General features: G+C 58.3%; 1 protein-coding gene across 3 annotated transcripts in view; it reads left to right on the forward strand.

Annotated features, from left to right (window-relative positions):
* The window catches only part of OSBPL2 (oxysterol binding protein like 2), a 39916-nt gene that overhangs the window by 976 nt on the left and 21016 nt on the right, over positions 1-17924 (forward strand). For 2 of the 3 annotated variants that reach the window (XM_021078214.1, XM_021078216.1), the window contains exons 2-3: positions 13356-13519; positions 17696-17840. In XM_021078214.1, coding sequence (XP_020933873.1) covers positions 13483-13519; positions 17696-17840 — 182 coding nt within the window. In that variant the 5' untranslated portion in view covers positions 13356-13482. The remainder of the gene's footprint in view (positions 1-13355; positions 13520-17695; positions 17841-17924) is intronic. The other variant, XM_021078215.1, reaches the window with a different exon arrangement.

Raw genomic sequence — 17924 nt, forward strand, 5'->3', positions numbered from 1 at the left:
TAAGCCCAGAAGAAGACTGTTGGGTGACTACAAGTCACTCTGCCCCGTGTTTCTGGGGGAAGAAGCCGGGGGTGGGGCGGTTGGTAGGATGTTCCTGGCGCTCTGGAGCGTGAGGGTCGCCTCCCAAGACGCTGTGCTCTTGTCCTTGGGGTTTTTATCCTGATGGTCAGCCTAGGACACGCTCTGGACCGGCCGCCAGCAGCATTTGCATTTGTCCCTTGGCTGGGGCTGCCTGCGCAGGTCTGGAGACTGGTCTCCTTGGGGTCAGATCCAGGGACATTTCTGGGGTACCCACGGCACGCAGGGCTGCAAGCTGCAGGACCTCTCTATCCTCCAGAGCTGGTGCAAGGGCACAGCCAGAGAGCAGAGGTGTCCTGGGACCCCCGGCCTCGCTGCTCCCTGCCCCGGGGGCAGAGCGAGGGCCCTTCCTGCCTCAGTTCCTTCCTCTGCGACATGTGGCATGTACCTGGCAGGGCCCACAGGTGGAGCATGGTCGTCCCCAGCTTGGAGTAGGGACCAGGTTGTTAGTTCCCTTCCCCTTGATGGGAACAGGAACCGTCCCCGCTGCGCTTCCTCCCCGTCCAGCCCGGTGCCTCGCGTGGTGTCATTTAAAACGTGGCCCTGAGCACATGGACGACTGAGTGACTCTCTTTAGAATTTACCTTTCCTGTTGGCCTCACCTGCCCTCCTCTTAGTAACAGCTCTTATCTAAGGTGACGACGATAATACCTGATGCGTGTTGTTTGAGACCCGCTGTAAGCACGTTACAGTCCCTCTATTCCGGTGGTTCCACACCAGCCTCCAAGACGTATCCTTAGGTCCCTTCTCCTTAGTCTGTTCTTGAGGAAGCTGAGGAACAGAGAGGTTAAGTAACTTCCTCTCAGTCACCCAGGACTGAGTTATGGAGCAGGGTTTTCAGCCCAGGCACCCTGGCTCTGAGTTCCCGCTCTTACATTCCTCTCGCTACTGCCCTTTAAAACCAGAATGTTCGCTGACAGTGCCCCCCTCACACTGTTTCTCTACAACGCTGACTAGTGCTTCGTGACTGGGTCAGAACTTTCCTTCTTGCAGCACATATAATGGATAGCTTTTCCTTTTTTGTGCGCGTGAATGTTTATGAAACCGTTTTATTTCTTCCAAAATTAAGAGGTAGTTCTCCAGCTGGCTTGCCACGACTTTGCCGGACACCCGGCCTGCTGCCCCGTCGCTGTTGGCCGTGCAAAGCCTCGGGTTGGAGGAGCAGGGCTGAGGATGGACGGAGATCAAGGGGTTGAATTCAACTCCGAGTGAACTTAGCGCCGTGAGCTTCAGGCCTGACCCATACGCCTGGCGCGGTCCTCTCTCCCTGCGAGCGCACCCGGCGGCCCGGCTCCGGCTCCGGCTCCGGGTTAACCCTTGGATGAGCCCTTGTTATGCCCGTGTGTGTGAACGCGCCGCCCTTGGCCTCGCCCCCGCGCCTTCCAGGAAGTGCTAGCAAGTGAGTCCCGGGCAGGGACTTAAAACTGGCTTGGCTTTGACAGTCCCGTGACACTCGGCTGCGGTCGCCAGAGCGGCATTGCTTTTTTTGGTGGGGAAATTCGGGGAACATTTCGTGTACTCGTGTGCTGTCTGCAGACCGTGGCTTTGCTGTCTTTTGCAGGGCCTGTCATTCGTATCCCCGGGAAAAGCCGGGGGCCCACCTCGCCCGGGGCGGTGGGCGGCAGCAGGTGTAAGGTGTGCAGGGCCTGCGGGCCAAAGCGGAGGTGATGGCCCTGTGGCGCCGACGGCTTCCCTTGGAGAGTTTAAGCGTCTCTCTGGCTCTGATGGGAGGAAAGTTGCTCAGCTGCTCTTGCCTCAAGGGCCTTGGCCTGTAAAATGGGTCGTCGCGAGGGGTATGGGGGGAACCAAGAGGACCCCGCGGTGTAGGTGCTCAGAGCGCCGTCAGCCCCCGGGGCGTGGGAATCGACCCCCCCCCCCCCCCCCCGCCTCCAGGCAGGGACACAGATGCAGGGTATCGAGGCCGAGGCAGTCCTGGAAGGTGGGTTTGCAGTTCTGCTGGAACGCGCCGCGGGAACGCTTTCAAGTGAGGGCTGTTCAGGTGGGGGTGGACTTTCCAAAAGACCCTGGGCTCCCGTGGTCCCTCACCTGAGGGCTCGGGGCCGCGTGCCAACCCAGGGTGAGGTGTGACTTCTGACACTTGATGCTCCTGAGGTATTTTATAAGCTCGTTGAGACTGTGGGGAAGCTGCTGTTGGAACAGCGTTGATTAGTCACGGGTACCTAGATCCTAAGCAGTGTTCGTGTTTAAGGCTCTAGTTTGGCCCTTTAAGTGCAGTTTCTGTGGACGGTGATGAATTTCTGTCTCTGCCGCCGTGTTTACCGTGTCCGAGTGTTTTTGCTGGTAGTCCCCGGCCCTGGCGGGTCTCACTCCGGTCAGACACGGAGCACCTGCAGCTCACGTTAATAAACCTGTGTTGCGTTGGCCACGCTGGGGTCTGTGAATTTTGAGGCGCTTATTTCCTTTCCCTTCGAAACTCAGAAAGTCTTCAGGGTCATTTGGGAGAATTTCAAGGCATGACCTTCTTCCAGCTGCTTCTCCAGTGGCACAGAGACTGTCAGCTCTGCGATGGGCTGCACAGCGGCCGTCAGCCTTCGCAAGGGCCTGTGCTTGGGACACACGCAGGCCTGGGGCTTCCGCCTGCCCTCCCACGTGTCCCTCTGCTTGTTGTCTCCTCACTGGAGCTCTTGCATGGTCTGCCTCTTGCAGCCGGGCTGGCTGGCTTGCCCCTGGCCCCTGGCCTGGGTGCCTGGTAGGAGGGCGCACACCGAGGTGGGCTTACGGGCCCGGCACCCTCCCCTGGGCATCACCCCCAGGCCGCCTTGTCTGCTCAGGCAGCCACCACGCCCCTGGATGCCCCTGCACCCCTGGGTGCTCGGGTCACATCGGCAGTGGGAATGTCTGCGTGGCTCTGGGGTGGGCTGACCTGTCTGACTCTGAGCTCATACCTTTCCCAGGCGGGGGCGACCGCAGGCCCTAACAGGTGCCTTTTCTGGGGCCTTCTTGGGAGAGAGGCTGGCATGAGGCAAGGTTTGTAGGCAGTTGTTGAATCCGGGTTCTGGAAGAAACGGCGGCCGCCTTAGGGGCAGAGAGGCTGTGCTTTGTGGAGCAAACGCAAGGCCGCTGGTGAGAAGAGGTCCACTGTCATCTGGCGCCTGTGCCGCTGAGCTTGGCTGGAAGGTGACGTCCAGGCTGTTGCCTTAAACCAGGGCAAGCGTGTGACTTGCTGGCCAAACTGGGGAGCTTTGGAGAGGGAGGAGCACCAGGCAGAGCTCCAGGCGACAGATGTAACCCAGGGCATGGAGTCGCCCTGCAAGACTCTGAGAGGCAGGACGACCAGGGCCGTCTTGTCCCTGACTCCGTGCCAGGCGGCACCAGTGCCTGTGTTCCAAAGAACGCTTATCGCAGAGCAGGTTCTGACACGCAAGGGAGGGAGCGGGCAGGTAACGCGGGCGGGGGGGGGGGCGGGCCTGTCCTGGCCTCTCACCGCAGAAAGCCACGTGGGACTCTGAAACGTGTGGGTTCAAGGACCAGCCCCAGAGCTCCTGGTCCAGGCTTCTTGGAGGGGCCCGGGCACATGTGTGTAGACGCCCCGTGAAACCAGCACGGCTGGCGCGCTTGCTCAAGCCTGGGGCTGCCACGGTGTCGTTGTCTGCTCAGGATCAAGGAGCCTCCCCACCTTGAGAGCTGCCTGAAGGGGGGAGAAGTGAACAGCAGCAGAATTTGGGCGTTTTTCTCCCTCTGTGTTTGTGTCTCTTTTTTCTCCTGGGAGGGCTTAGACAGTCGTGCCCTTCCCCGACGTTGGTTCAAATTCCCACCCGTGGGTGCTCAGAAGTGTGGGTAGCAGTGACCTCGCCCCAGGCTGAAACCGGTTAGGGGCCCCAGCAGGTCTTGCTTGGCATGCGCCGGCGGGAGGGGCCCGGATGGGGGAGGGAAGCCGGCCAAGGGCGAGGACGGCAGACCGGCCCGACCTGGATGGAGGTGGCATCCGAGCGTCCTGCCCCCGCCCCGGCCGCGCGTCCAGGTCCTGGGTCCTGGCTCGTCCGCACAGTCTGATTTGTCGGCTGCGCTCAGTGTACCGCTGCTCCCGTGGGTCCCGTGGCCACGGCCCCGAGGGATGGACGGCGCTCCCTGTGCAGAGCTCGCACCCCCGTCCCGGCTGCGGCCGGACTGCGCCGCCGGACTGTGTCCCGGAGCGAGGGTCATTGAGCCGGATGCGTTTGCAGCCGAGGGCGTCCGCTCCCCTGGGGCTGAGCTCGCTTGGGAGCCGCTTGTGCTGGACGTGGAAGCTGCTCTCCGAGTGCGTGTCGAGCAGGCAGCGCTTTGGTCGGGGCGGGCAGACAGAGGGCGGGCGTGAATGCCGTGGTCGACGTCGCAGGAGGGTGCGTTCCCCTTCCTCCAGCCTGGGAACGCGCGGCTTCTTGCCTGAATGTCTAACCAGATGGGCCCGTCCCGAGCTGAGTGGTGAGTGGGCTCGCTGGTGTGGACGAGCCGGGGGCTCCTCGGGCCGGCCGCCTGGGCCTGGGCCGGCCGCCCTCGGGAAGAGGCTTTAAGTTCCCAGGAGGCCGGGACTGCGCTCCGTGGACGGAAGACACACACCTGCTTGTTCCGCCGGCGCTCTGCCGGAGCCTTGCGCACAGTGGGGCTAAGCCGGGTTCAAAAGGGCCCTCTCGGCTCCTCCCTGTGGTCACCGGGACTCGAGTGGGGTCGCTTCTGCAGACCACAGCCCACCTTGTGAAGAGGCTGTGCTGTCCGGAGCGCGGGTGCGTGTACCCGATTCGACCTCCAGGGTTTTACAGCCCCAGGCGCGGGAAGGCCTGGTCTTTCCGCTTGCAGTTCGCAGTTAGCAAGGAGCATGTGTCAGCAGGTACCAGGCGACAGAGCCAAAGTGGTCTTGGACATCGGAAGAAGAGCAGGCGTGGCCTGAGGCCCTCACTGCTCTCTCCGGCATCCTCCCTCTGCTTGGCGGGGTCTCCAGAGCTTCCTGGGCCCCGTGGGCCGCAGCCCAGGGAGGCCCTGGAGCCTCTGTCCAGGATGGACGGCACCTGCCACTGGGCCACCTGAGTGGAAGGGATGCAGTTAGGAAGCATCCCCTTCCTCTCCGTGAGCCATTATCTCACGTGCTCGGGCCCCTGCGGCCGGCGGCCACTGCACTGGACAGAGCACATTAGCAGCTTCTCTCGTGGCTCTGGAAGCTGGACAGGTGGAGTCTTTGTTTCCATTAAGTTTTGGGTGTTTTTTTTTGTTTTGTTTTTTTTGGTTTTTTTTGGTCTTCTTGCCTTTTCTAGGGCTGCTCCCGCGGCACATGGAGGTTCCCAGGCTAGGGCTCTAATTGGAGCTATAGCCACCGGCCTACGCCAGAGCCACAGCAACGTGGGATCCGAGCCACATCTTCGACCTACACCGCAGCTCATGGCAACGCCGGATCCTTAACCCACTGAGCAAGGCCAGGGATCAAACCCGCCACCTCATGGTTCCTGGTGGGATTCGTTAACCACTGAGCCACGACAGGAACTCCCAAGTTTTGGGGTTTTTTAACCAAAGAAAGAAGCCAGGCACTGTGGCCCAGTGGCCACAAGCAGGACAAGGGTCCTTAAGCGTCCAGGTGACAGGTGGTCTTCCTCTGCAAAGCGGACATCTCGACATGAAAGCCCTGAAACAGTCAGTGGCCACAGAGGCGGCTGGCCACGCAGCACTGCTCACCCCCAATGGCCTTGCTGCGTGGAGAGGGTGGGGTCTCCCGGGGCCCAGGTTGGGTGGCCCCCTCGCGCCTTCCCGAGAGCGGCGGGAGGGTGGGTCCCTGGAGCCGCAGGCTGGCGTCCCGCTGCCCGGATTGAATTTCTCCATCTCCAGCCTCGGTTCCTTACTTCCTCCTGGTGCGAGCTGTCCGTGTTAAACCTTTAAACCTCGCGGCGTTCGCATCTGCGGGACTCCACTCCCGCGTCCCGGGGGCAGCCCAGGGAACAGCCTGGTGCCCTGGGATGATGTGAGCAACACTGTAGCCTATTTCTGGGGTCTGACAGGCCGGTCTTGGGGGACGTGGCCAGGTCGGTCCCTCGGGGATGGGCCCGTGCCTTTGGTTTCGTCGGCACTGGCCCGAGGCTTGTCTGTTTCCAGGAGGGGTTTGGCCTTGACCTGAAGAGCTGCAGGGCAATGAGAGCCTTTGGGATGGACCGCGCTCTGGAGGGGGAGCAGTGGGTACCCAGGGCGCGTGGCCGTATGGCTGCAGCTCCCTCGCTTCTGTTTCTGACTTGTTCTCGACAGAAACCCAGTTTCATGCCTCTGGTGGTTTGAGCTTGTGTCCCACCAGTGAGGCTGGCCTCTCAGCCGAGGCCCTGGCCAGGTCTCACCTGCGCTGGGGGCTCTGTGGGGAAGGGCTGGGACTAAGCCTCGCGGAATCTTCTCTTCGAGTTCCCTGGCTGGTTCTTTCTCACCTCCTTCCTCAGTTTCCCAAGTGCCCCCCGCCCGCCCCCAGCGCTGCCCTGGCGGCTCTGCAGTCTCCGCATCACCTTTTCTGGGGGACGGGCTGGCAGGGTCGTTCCTGGCATTGCTTGGAGCTGTTTGAAGGAGAAGCGCCCCCTGAGGGGGGAGGGGTGGGGGCCTGGGGGCCTTCGTCGCTGGACTCTATCCTGGAAACAGTGGGGGCTTTCTTTGGGAGTGGTGATGCGTGGGCTTGGCACCCAGTGCAGGGAGCTCCGTGTGTAATTGTTCATTTCTTGTTTGTCCCAATTGCTAATGTATTTTTTCCCAATTCAAAAAATTGTGGTGAAATACACAGAAAAATTAGTGTCTTGGAGTTCCCTGGTGGCTCAGCGAGTGAAGGATCCAGTGTTGTCCCTGCTGTGGTCGGGTTGCTGCTGAGGTTCGGCTTTGATCCCTGGCCTGGGAACTTCTTTGTGCTGCAGGCACACCCCCCGCAAAGAAAACAAAACGGTGGTGACCGTGTTTATGTACGCAGCTCAGCGGCTGTGTACCATGCACGTCCTTGTGCGGCTGGCACCACTGTGTGTCCTCATGGTGCTTTCGTCTTGTCAAATGGAAACCCTTTCCCTGTTAGGCCCCACGTCCCCACCCCTGCTCCATCCCGACAGCCGCCTTCCACTAGCTCTGTCTCTAGGAACCCGCCTCCTCTGGGGACCTGCTCTCAGTGAATCACCCAGGATTTGTCTTGGTGTGTCTGGTTGATTTCATTGGCCACAGCGTCCTCAGGGTTTAGCTCTGCTGTCACCTGTGGCAGGATTCCCTTCCTTTAAGGCTGCACAATCTTCTGTGGCGTCTGGACCGCATTTCGCTTATCCTTTGTCTGTGGGTAGACGCCTGGGTTGCTTCCATGTTTTGCAATTGTGAGTAATACTGCTATGAACACAAGTGTCTAAATATCTCTTTGAGGAGTTCCCTGGTGGTGCAGTGGGTTAAGGATCTGTTGTTTGTTTGTTCTGTCTTTTTTTTTTGTCTTTTAGGGCGGCAATCGCCGCATATGGAGGTTCCCAGGCTAGGGGTCTAATTGGAGCTGTAGCCGCCGGCCTACACCAGAGCCACAGCAACGCGGGATCCGAGCTGTGTCTGCGATCTTCACCACAGCTCACGGCAACGCCGGATCCTTAACACACTGAGCGAGGCCAGGGATTGAACCCACAGCCTCGTGGTTCCTAGTCGGATTCGTGAACCACTGAGCCACAACAGGAACTCGCAAGGATCTGGTGTTGTCACTGCTGTGGTGTAGGTTTGATCCCTGGCCCAGGAATGTCCATGTGCCATGAGCACAGCCAAAAAAAAAAAAAAAAAAACCTTGAGTCCCTGCTTTCCGTTTTTGGGGTCTGTACCAAGAAGTGGAGTTGCTGGACTGTATGGCAATTCTATTTCTAATTTTTTAAGGAACTGTCTTATATTTGCCCCAGCAACGAAAACAGCAGCAGTGCCCAGAGGTTCCTGTTTCTCCACATCCTCAGGAAACGTGTCATTTTCTGGGTTTTGATGGAGCCATCCTAGCGGGTGTGAGGTTGGAGCTCGTTGGAGCTTTGATCTGTGTGTGTCTGATGATTAGTGAGTTGAGCATCTTTGCGTGTGCTTATTGGTCATGTGTGTGTCTTCTCTGGTGAAATGTCTGTTCAGGGCTTTTGCCTGTTTTTGAATCAGTTGGCTTGTTTTTGGTTACTGAGTTTTAGGTGTTCTCTGTATGTTCAGAACATTAATCTGTTATCAGATATATGATTCGCAAATATTTTTGCTGGTTCTGGGGTTGCTGTTATACTCTGTGGATAGTATCTGATGCACAGATTGTTAATTTTTTTTTTTTTTTTTTTTTTTTTGTCTTTTTGCCGTTTCTAGGGCCACTCCTGCAGCATATGATGGTTCCCAGGCTAGGGGTCTAATTGGAGCTGTAGCCACCGGCCTACGCCAGAGCCACAGCAACGCGGGATCCGTGCCGCGTCTGCAACCTACACAGCTCACGGCCACGCCGGATCCTTCACCCACTGAGCAAGGGCAGGGACCGAACCCGCAACCTCATGGTTCCTAGTCGGATTCGTTAACCACTGCGCCACGACGGGAACTCCTCAAATTGTTAAATTTTTCATGAAGTCCAGTTAGGCTAATTTTTCTTTAATTGCTTCTGCCTTTGGTGTCTTATCCAAGAAATCATTGCCAAGTCCAAAATCGCAAAGGCTTTGTCTTATATTTTCCTCTAGGAGTTTTTGATGTTAGGTCTTCCCTTTAGGTCCTTGATCCGTTTTGAGTTGGTTTTGTACACGGGGCAGGTTAGGGTCGAACGGCATTGTCTTGCCTGTGGTGTCCAGTTTGCCAGCACCGCTTTTTGAAAAGACAGCCCTCTCCTTCTTGGATGGTCCTGGCACCCTCGTCAGAAGTCACTTGCCCACGTGTTTGAGGCTGTGCGTCTGAGCTCTCGACTCCGCCCGGCGGTCTCTGTGTCGGTCTGTGCGGGTGCCACACTGTTTGGATCACCGTCACTTCGCAGTTCAGTTTTGAAATCAGGAAGCGAGAGTCCTTTGACTTTGTTCTCCTTTTTTCAAGGGTGTTGTGGTTGTCCAGGGCCACCCGGGGTTGCGTGTGAATTTTACAACGGCCTTTTCTGTCGCTGCCAAAAGGATCGCTGGGGTTATGATGCAGGATCGTGTTGAGTCTGTGGGTGGCTTTGAGGAGCATTGACGTCGTGCCAGCCCGTCTTCCAATCCGTGAACATGGGGTGTGTTTCCCTTGGACTCTGTCTTGAACTTTTTTTTTTTTTTGTCTTTTTTGTCTTTTTGCCATTTCTTGGGCTGTTCCCGCGGCATATGGAGGTTCCCAGCCTAGGGGTCGAATCGGAGCTGTAGCCACCGGCCTACACCAGAGCCACAGCAACTCGGGATGCGGGCCGCGTCTGCCACCTACACCTCAGCTCACGGCAATGCTGGATCCTTAACCCGCTGAGCAAGGCCAGGGATCGAACCTGCCACCTCATGGTTCCTAGTCAGATTTGTTAACCACTGCTGTACAACGGGAACTCCTGTCTTGAACTTCTTTTGGCAGCGTTTTACAGTTTTCATTGTAGTCCTTCACCTCCCTGATTCATTCCCGAGTATTTTATTCTCTTAGACGGTATCGTAGGCAAAATTGTTTTGGGGATTTCCTTTTCGGACCGTTCGTGTTAGTGTATAGAAGTGCACCCGGAGTTCACTTGTGGTGCAGCAAGTTAAGGATCCAGCATTATCACTGCAGGGACTCGGGTTGCTGCTGTGGCGTGGGTTTGATCCCCGGCCCGGGAACTTCCGCATGCCGTGGGTGCAGCCAAAAAGGAAAAAAGAAAGAAAGAAACGCATTTTTGATTTTTGATTTTTGCATGTTAAGTTTGTATGCTGCTACCTTGCCAAATTCATGTATTCTAATGGGCTTTTTTTGGTGCAGTCTTTAGGGTTTTCTCTATATAAGATCATATCATTTGCAAACATAATTTTACTTCTTCCTTTCCAACTTGGCGGACTTGTCTTGCCTAGTGATTCGGGTGGGAACTTTCGGTACCCTGATGAATAAAGCAAGTGGACATGCTCGGCTCGGTCCTGGTCTTAGGGCTGAGCTTTCCCCACTGAGGAGGACGGTAGCTCGTGGGTTTTTTCCACGCGTGGCTCTCGTTGCTTTGTCCCGCCCTTGCTGGTGTGTCGTGAGTTTCTGACATGACAAGGTGTTGACTTTTGCCAGGTGACTTTCCCATGTGGATTGAGGTGATGGTGTGTGTGTTTCCCCCTTCGTGCTGTTCGTGTGACCTGCTACCTCCGTGGGTTTCGTATATCGAATGGTCTTTGCACCCCCGGAATAACTCACTTGGTCACGGCACACGGTCCTCTCGGCGGGTTGCTGAATGCGTCTTGCTCTCTCCCCTTTGCCAGTATTTCATTGAGAACTGTTGCCTCGTATTGCCAGGGATGTCGTTGCTGCTCCTTTCTCGTCGTGTCTGTCTGGCTTTGGTCACGGGATCACGGGCTGTCTCGGCGGGGAGACGAAGAGGATAAAGATGAGTGGCCCGGGAACTCCTGGAGGCTGCGTGGACTTAATGCCTGAACTCACTCATGTCAGCAAGCCTGGTGCTGCTGTGTAGGCGTTGGCCTCGCCTGGGTGCGGCGCGGCTGGTGTCTAAGGGACAGGCCTCCCCAGGTGGGCTCAGATGCTTGGTCAGGCCACGTGGTTCCCATGGCAGGAGCACGGGCTGCAGCCGAGTCACCGTCCCAGCTGTTAGCCTAGCCTGTGTCCTCACCGTCCAACCTGATATCCTATTCCCTCATTTTAAAGACTTTCCGTACATTTTGACTGGTTTCTTTTAACCGTAGGACTTTTGTTATGGGTGAGGGGCATGTGAAAAAGGAAAATACCGGAGTCCCCGTCGTGGCTCAGTGGTGAATGAACCCGCCTAGCATCCATGAGGATGCGGGTTCAATCCCTGGCCTCGCTCAGTAGGTTAAGGACCCGGCGTTGCCGTGAGCTCTGGTGTAGGTCACAGATGTGGCTCAGATCCTGCATGGCTGTGGCTGTGGTGTAGGCTGGGAGCTCTAGCTCCGATTCAGCCCCTAGCCTGGGAGCCTCCATATGCTGCAGGTGCAGCCCTAAAAAGACAAAAAGAAAATTTTTTTTTTAATTAAACAAATGGAAAATACCATGGCTTTCGCTTGCTTTGTCTTATGGGAGATTTTAAACATACAGAAAAGCAGGCAGAACAGCAGAGTGGTCCCTGTGGGCCCGTTTCCAGCTTCTCCAGTTTCCCAGCTCATGGCCCATCTTGTCACCTTAATCACCTCTGGCCCCTCGCAAGTCACTTTGAGGAAAATTCCAGGCCCGATACCATGTCATCCGGATGCGTTTGGGTGTGTAGTTCTGAAATGCGATTACGACACCCGTGCCGCCTTCTGAAGTGGCTTTTTTTGGGTGTAACTGACATAGATATGTTTTGACACGTCTACACCTGGGAAACTGCCCCCTCAGTGGAGGTGGTGAGATGTCCCTTCACCTCTGCCACTCCCTTCCCCCGTCTCGAATTCGTTCGCTGACGAAATCAGGTCTTGTCCTGCCAGGCTGCTGCCGACTGCTCCCCACGAGGTAGTTTGACCCGAGCGGCCGTGACCTGCGCGCCGTGCACCGCCAGCGCCCCCGCGCCAGCCCCGCCCTCCGCCCCCCGCCCTTACTGGCTGGAGACGCGGGGTCTGGCCCCGTAGACTCTCCCGGGGGCTGGGTTTGCCGGCCGTGTCCCCGTGGTGGAGTCCAGCATGTACCTCTGGCCCCTCTGTTTCTTAAGGCGGGAAAGGGGAGGAGGGCCGGGTTCTGGCCCGATGTCCCCGGCAGGACCCCTTTGGAGGAGGCGCGTTGTGCCCCGGCCTGCGATGGCGTGGCCTGGGTGGGCCGTGCCCGGACCCGGGAACCTGCAGGGCTGGCCCCGGTGAGGCACAGACCCTGCCTCCTCCGTGGATCGGCAGGGAGGCCTCGAGAAAGTGGCACAGGAAGCAGCTCAAGGGCTCCTGGGCTGTCGTGTCCTAGTTTTCAGAAGAATGCGTTGGCACTGTCCAGTGGTGACCAGTCCTTGATCAGCGTCTCTGGGAGCCGGCAGGCTCTCGGGTGTGGGATGTGCTCGGGTGGCCCCGTTGCTGCGGTGGGAGCCTCGGAGGTTCGTCTGACCTGACCGCGAGGTCCTGCCAGCTTCCCTCTGCCCGTGCGCGTCTCACACCTGCCCCCAGCCGCTTCTCCACAGGGAAGCCCGGTTTCTCTGAGTGGCTTATCAGAGAGGAGTCTGCAGTAAGCAGTGACAGCTTCTCTAATTTGCAAAGAAGCCCCTAACTCTGGGCCAGCGAGCAAGGCTTCGTGTGGGTGTTTCCAGAGGCTGCACAGGTGTCTGGTTCTGCCGGAGCAGCTGGGAAGGCGGGGAGGGAAGAGGAGATCCTGGGACGGAAGAGGCGGTGGCCTCACGCCCGTCGGCTGTGCCGTGCGTGTGCTCGGGACGGGCCCGGAGAGGAGCGCTTTGGAGGTGCCACCCAGCGCCGAGCAGCCACTCCCGGGGCAGAGGACGTGTGCCCTCGGGACCAGCTGTGCCTTCGCTGCCCTCAGAGCTGGGGGGGCTCTGGTCCCCTGGCTCCCGGCTCCCACAGCGAAGAGAGGTCTCCGCTTATCTTCATGAGAGCTGGAACCTTTGGGGGCAAGGTTGACCTTTTCCTTTGGCCTCTTGTCCCTTGCGAGATGTGGCTCTTTGCGACGGGAGAAGTTCCTTTGCCTGAGTTCTGCTAACACACTGAGCAAATTTGAGTTGCTGGCAGTTTACGCTGCGAGCGGCCAACTTACACAGCAGTCCTAATGCTCTAGGGTTGAAAATCGGTTTACAGTTGGTGTGAAATAGATGTTTGAGCGTAAATTTGCATTTATTCACACCCCTTGTCCCAGCTTCTGCTAAAGATTTTCAGTGACTGTCAGCGAGGCCTGTGGGGCCCCCGCGTGGGGCTGCCTCTGGAACGGTCCACACGACGCCCCGGGAAATGTTTCCCGCTCCCTTTGCAACTGTGGACAGGGGTCCTTTTTGGGGGGCGGGTGCGTGGTGTGCAGCGGCTTGAAGTTTCCAGACCAGGGATTGAACCCGGGCGGCAGTGATGAAAGCGCCGAACCCTAACCACTAGACCACCAGGGAACTCCCTGGACAGTGGTTTTGAAAGTGACTCTTCGGCTAACGTTTCCTCTCGTGTGAGCGCATATTCATTTTACCTCTTTGCTCAGGAAGGGCCAGTGGGAATTTCAGGATATTTCGGAACCGTACAGCTTCTGAAAGCTCAGTCACCAGAGTGCTTTTCCCCCCTTAGATCCCCGTGCCTGGTGGAGTTTACGGGAAAGCGTTGGTCGCGTGGCATTTCTTACACCGTCCATGTAGCCCACACGATGCTTCCGTAGAAGCCGGACCTCGGCGCGGAGGAGCCTGGCTGCCGAAGGATGAACGGAGAGGAGGAGTTCTTCGATGCCGTCACAGGTGAGGGTGGACGGCGGCCCCGGGGGGCCGCGCCGCCGGGGACAGGGGGCGGCCCAGGACGCCTCGGGGGAGAGGAAAAGTGAACGCACGCGCCCGCCCCGCGTTTGGGGGACAGCATCGTCTGGCCCGGGGAGACCAGGGAAAGGACGACGGGACCTCAGTGTGTGGAAGAGTGGCCCTGGGTGTAAACGTTTGCACTTGGCTCCTAGCGAGGTGGGCAGTATTCTCACAGCGTCTGTACTTAACAATCAAAAATTACTGCCCCGTTTCTGCGCTGATAACGTGCGGCCCCAGACAGTAAATGTGTTTGTTTTCACAGCAGCGCTTACTGACTCTAAGTTCAGTTCTGTTTCTTTCTCACGCACGTTCGCTCTCTTTCGCTCTCTCTCTCTCTTTTTTTTTTTTTCCTTTTATGGCCACACCCGCGGCCCGTGCAAGTTCCCGGGCTAGGGATCAAATCGGAGCTGCAGCTGCCGGCCTACACCAGATCTGAGCTGCCTCTGCAACGATGCCGTGGCTCACGGCAATGCCAGATCCTTAACCCACTGAGCGAGGCCAGAGATGGAACCCCCATCTTCACGGACACTGTGTTGGGCCCTTAACCCGCCGAGCCACAGCAGGAACTCCTGTTTTGCTTTTGACACACCACTCTGGGTGCTGGCCTCCAGCCGGGGGGTGCAGAGTGTGGGGCGGGGCAGGCGTCTCTCGGTGGGTGGCTGGGCTGTTTCCCTTTGCCTAGAACAGGCCCTTCTCCTCCGTGAACACTTGCGGGACAGGTGACCACGGGGGTCCCCAGACTCTTAAGTTCAAGAGGCCCCCCATTATCTGCCCTCCATTGCCCCTCGTCAGCCAAGGAGCATGGCTGAGTCTTCTGCCGAACGCTGTGCTTGGTGCACAGGGGCTTCAGGAGACCCTCCGGTCCACCCCCTCCTCGGGGGTCGGAGCACAGACACAGCCACTCAGAGACATCACTGCTGCCCGGCTTTCAGCCATGACCTCCACGAGTGCCAGCAGAGGGGCGCTTCTGCAGTCGGTGCCCAAGGATGCGGGGCCAGCACACCAGTCCTTCCTGGGGGATGACACTGTCCCCCGGGCACCACTGCTGTCCCTGCCAGAGCTCCTGTCTCACGGGGTCCTGTCCCCGTGCTCCTGGGCGCGTTCCTGGGCCGGCTGCTCCCCACGTAAGGTCGGAGTTGGCTGATGGACCGGCAGCCTGAGATGATTGGCAGATTCTGTCTGAAACCCGGGGAGGAGGGGGCTCGGAGCCCTTGCTGTTCAGAGGCTGACTCCCACGTCATCTCCCGCCGTTTCTGGGCCGACATGCTCCTGGTCGATGGGCTTTCCTGGGGAGCGTGTTTCCGTGGCCCTCGGACGTCGGTTGCGTTCCCACCAAGCAGTTGTAGGGGGGCTGGCCAGGGGGTCCGCCTTCGGCCGCCCAGGCCCCGGGGTGACCGCGTCTGAAACCAGGAGAGCCCGGCCTCCGCGTGGCCCTCACCTGGGAGCCTCCTGGCAAATGCCTGCCACCTGGAGCCGGTGTGACCCACACGCCGCGTGTCTCTGAACTCCTCCCCGAGGCCTTTCCCCAGGAGGACTTGAGCCGGGGTGCGCAGCGCAGAGGCGACGCACGCCTGGCCGTCCGAGGCCCCGAGGCAGAGGCGCAGGGCGGGTGTGGAGGTGGAAGGAAGCGCTCACCTCAGTCCTTTGCTTCCCATACGGAGATTAGACGGGAGCCTGTCCTGCCGATGCAGTGATCCCGACGGCCTCACTGTCTGTGGAATCGGCCTGACTTTGTGACTCCAATTTAAAAAGGAGTCAGGCCCAGCACTTATTAATTGAATGACTTCAGTGGGCAGTTACTTCTTGCAAGGCTCAGTACCTTTATTTTTATTTGTCTTTTTTTTTTCTTTTTATCTTTTGAGGGCTGCACCCTCAGCATACAGAGGTTCCCAGGCTAGGGGTCTAATCAGAGCTGTAGCCGCCGGCCTACACCACAGCCACAGCAACGCGGGATCCGAGCCGCGTCTGTGACCTACACCACAGCTCACGGCAACGCCGGGTCCTTAACCCGCTGAGCGAGGCCAGGGATTGAACTGCAACCTCACGGTTCCTAGTTGGATTTGTTTCCGCTGCGCCACAACGGGAACTCCCAAGAATCGGTACCTTTAAATCAAAAGGTTTAAAGTACCTGAAAAATAAGAGCAGAGTAAGGGCTGTGAGAAGCTAGACTGGGAGTTCTCCTGTGATGCAGTGGGTTAAAGGTCCAACAGAGCCCCCGCTGTGGCTCGGCTCACTCCTGTGACGTGGGTTTGACCCCTGGCCCAGGAACTTCTGCATTCCCCAGGCACGGCCAAAGAAAGCCGTCAGACTGACCTTTCCAGGGGGGTGTCTCCGAGGGATCAGATTAGGGGTGATTCAAGTCCTTCCTTTGCTGGTCTGCGTTTTCTTTTTCTGTATGAAAACGTTTAACCTTACGCAGCGTTGGCTTCATCAGAGACAAGATTTCCGGGCTTGTCGGGGCGGGGGCGGGGGAGCTGCCTCGTTTTCCTGGCCACACGCTGGGTTGTAACTGGAATGAACTTTCTAGCAGCATTGGCCCAGAGTCTCAGCTCCGAGGAAGGCCCTGGGACAGGACACCGGTGCAGGGAACACGTGGGCCTGGGACTGAGCTTCCTCAGGCTGGGAGCGGTTCAGGCTTTTAGCCTGGGGAGTAGGGGGTGTTGCTTTTGGGATATATAGCAAAAACTAGAGGTGACAGGCTATTTCGGAAAGTATCGGGAGCTCCTGTGTGGTGCAGCGGGTTAAGGACCCAGCATTTTCGCTGCAGCAGCTTGGGTGGCTGCGTGGCACAGGTTCCAACCCTGGCCTGGGGACTTCTGCCTGCTGCAGCACCAGGACACAGGTTCAATCCCCGGCCCCGCAAAGTGGGTGAAAGGATGTGGCATTGCTGCAGCTGTGCAGCTGTGGCTTGGCTCTGACCCCTGGCCCAGGAACTTCCACATGCTGCAAGGGGACCAAAAAAAGAAAGAAGGAAAAAGAAAGTTCAATCATTTAAGAAATTCTTTTTTTTTCTTTTTAAAAGTTTTATGGCCACACCCGTAGCATATGGAAGTTCTTGGGCCAGGGATTGCGTCAGAGCATCAGTTGCTGCACTGCAGCTGTGGCAGTGCTGGATTCTTTAACCTACTGTGCCGGGCTAGGGATCGAACTTGTGCCTCTGCAGCAACCTGGCCACTGCCATTGGATTCTTAGTCCTCCATGTGGGAACTCCAGGAGGTTCATTTTTAATGTGCCCTTTCCAAATCCTGGGGTAGTAATTCTCAGCTCTGCTACACTCTGTGAATCTGTCAGTGGAGGAGAAGGTGAAAGAGGTGTTTCTGCCTTTTCTCAAGGGGGCTTATTTTCAGCAGGTTTGCTTGTCCTGTGTCTGACCACAGTCACCCTCCTGGCCTCACCCTCCTCTCTGTGAAGTGAGGGTCTCCTCCTGGGCCACTTGCCCTCCCTGATGAAGTCACGGTCGCACTGGGAGTCTGTGGTCCAGAGCCCCGCCCCCGGCGTCAGGCCCCGCCCCGGCGTCAGGCCCCGCCCCGGCGTCAGGCCCCGCCCCCGGCGTCAGGCCCTCCCTGCAGGGCCCCCTTTTCCTCGAGTGATTGATCCAGCGAATCAGCCTCCTGTTGGCTCTAGGCCCCTGGGGCCTTGGGGAAGCCGTCAGGGTGGAGAAGGGGCCCTGAGCACGGCCCCTGTGGGGAGACGCATTCGGGGGCCCGGCTGGGCCGGGAGCCACACAGGCTTTGCCCAAGCTCTGCCCAGTGCGGTTATGGCCAGGGTTGGCAGGCTCCGCGGGGGCGTTTGCGCCGTGCGGTGTCCTCGGACCCAGGACCAGGGCGCATTGAGGACGTGCTGCAGCTCGAGTTAGGTGTGAACGCCGCCTGCAGGGTGGGAGGGCCGACTCGGTGGTGAGAAGCCACATCCGCTGGGCACAGCGCTGCCCGCAAGGGGCCGGGCTGTGGCCTCTGCGGATGTTCGCGCTTTGTTGGCCGCCTTGGGTCTTTGGGAGGCGGAGCTCATGGCTCTGAGTGTGTCGCGGCGCCTAGAGCTGCAGGCGAGTCCGAATTCTCAGAGGTGGGCTTGTGCGTGTTCACGTCCTGCAAAAATGACCACTCTGCTTGTCTCGTGCAGGCTTGGATTCTGATAACTCTTCTGGGGAATTTTCAGAGGCGAATCAGAGAGTCACTGGAGTGGTTCATGTGGACACCAGCAAAAGTAATGGGATTGGAAAAGTGGGGGAGAGGCCTCCGCAGGGGAACGGAGTTCGGAAGCGCAGGTATGTCACCCACAGTGGCCTCCCCCCACCCACTCGGGCAGCCCCTCGGCTCACAGGAGCCCTGAGCGGAGGGGCATCCGGTCC

This window comes from Sus scrofa, chromosome 17 (genome assembly GCF_000003025.6).
Source record: "Sus scrofa isolate TJ Tabasco breed Duroc chromosome 17, Sscrofa11.1, whole genome shotgun sequence".
Lineage (NCBI taxonomy): Eukaryota > Metazoa > Chordata > Mammalia > Artiodactyla > Suidae > Sus > Sus scrofa.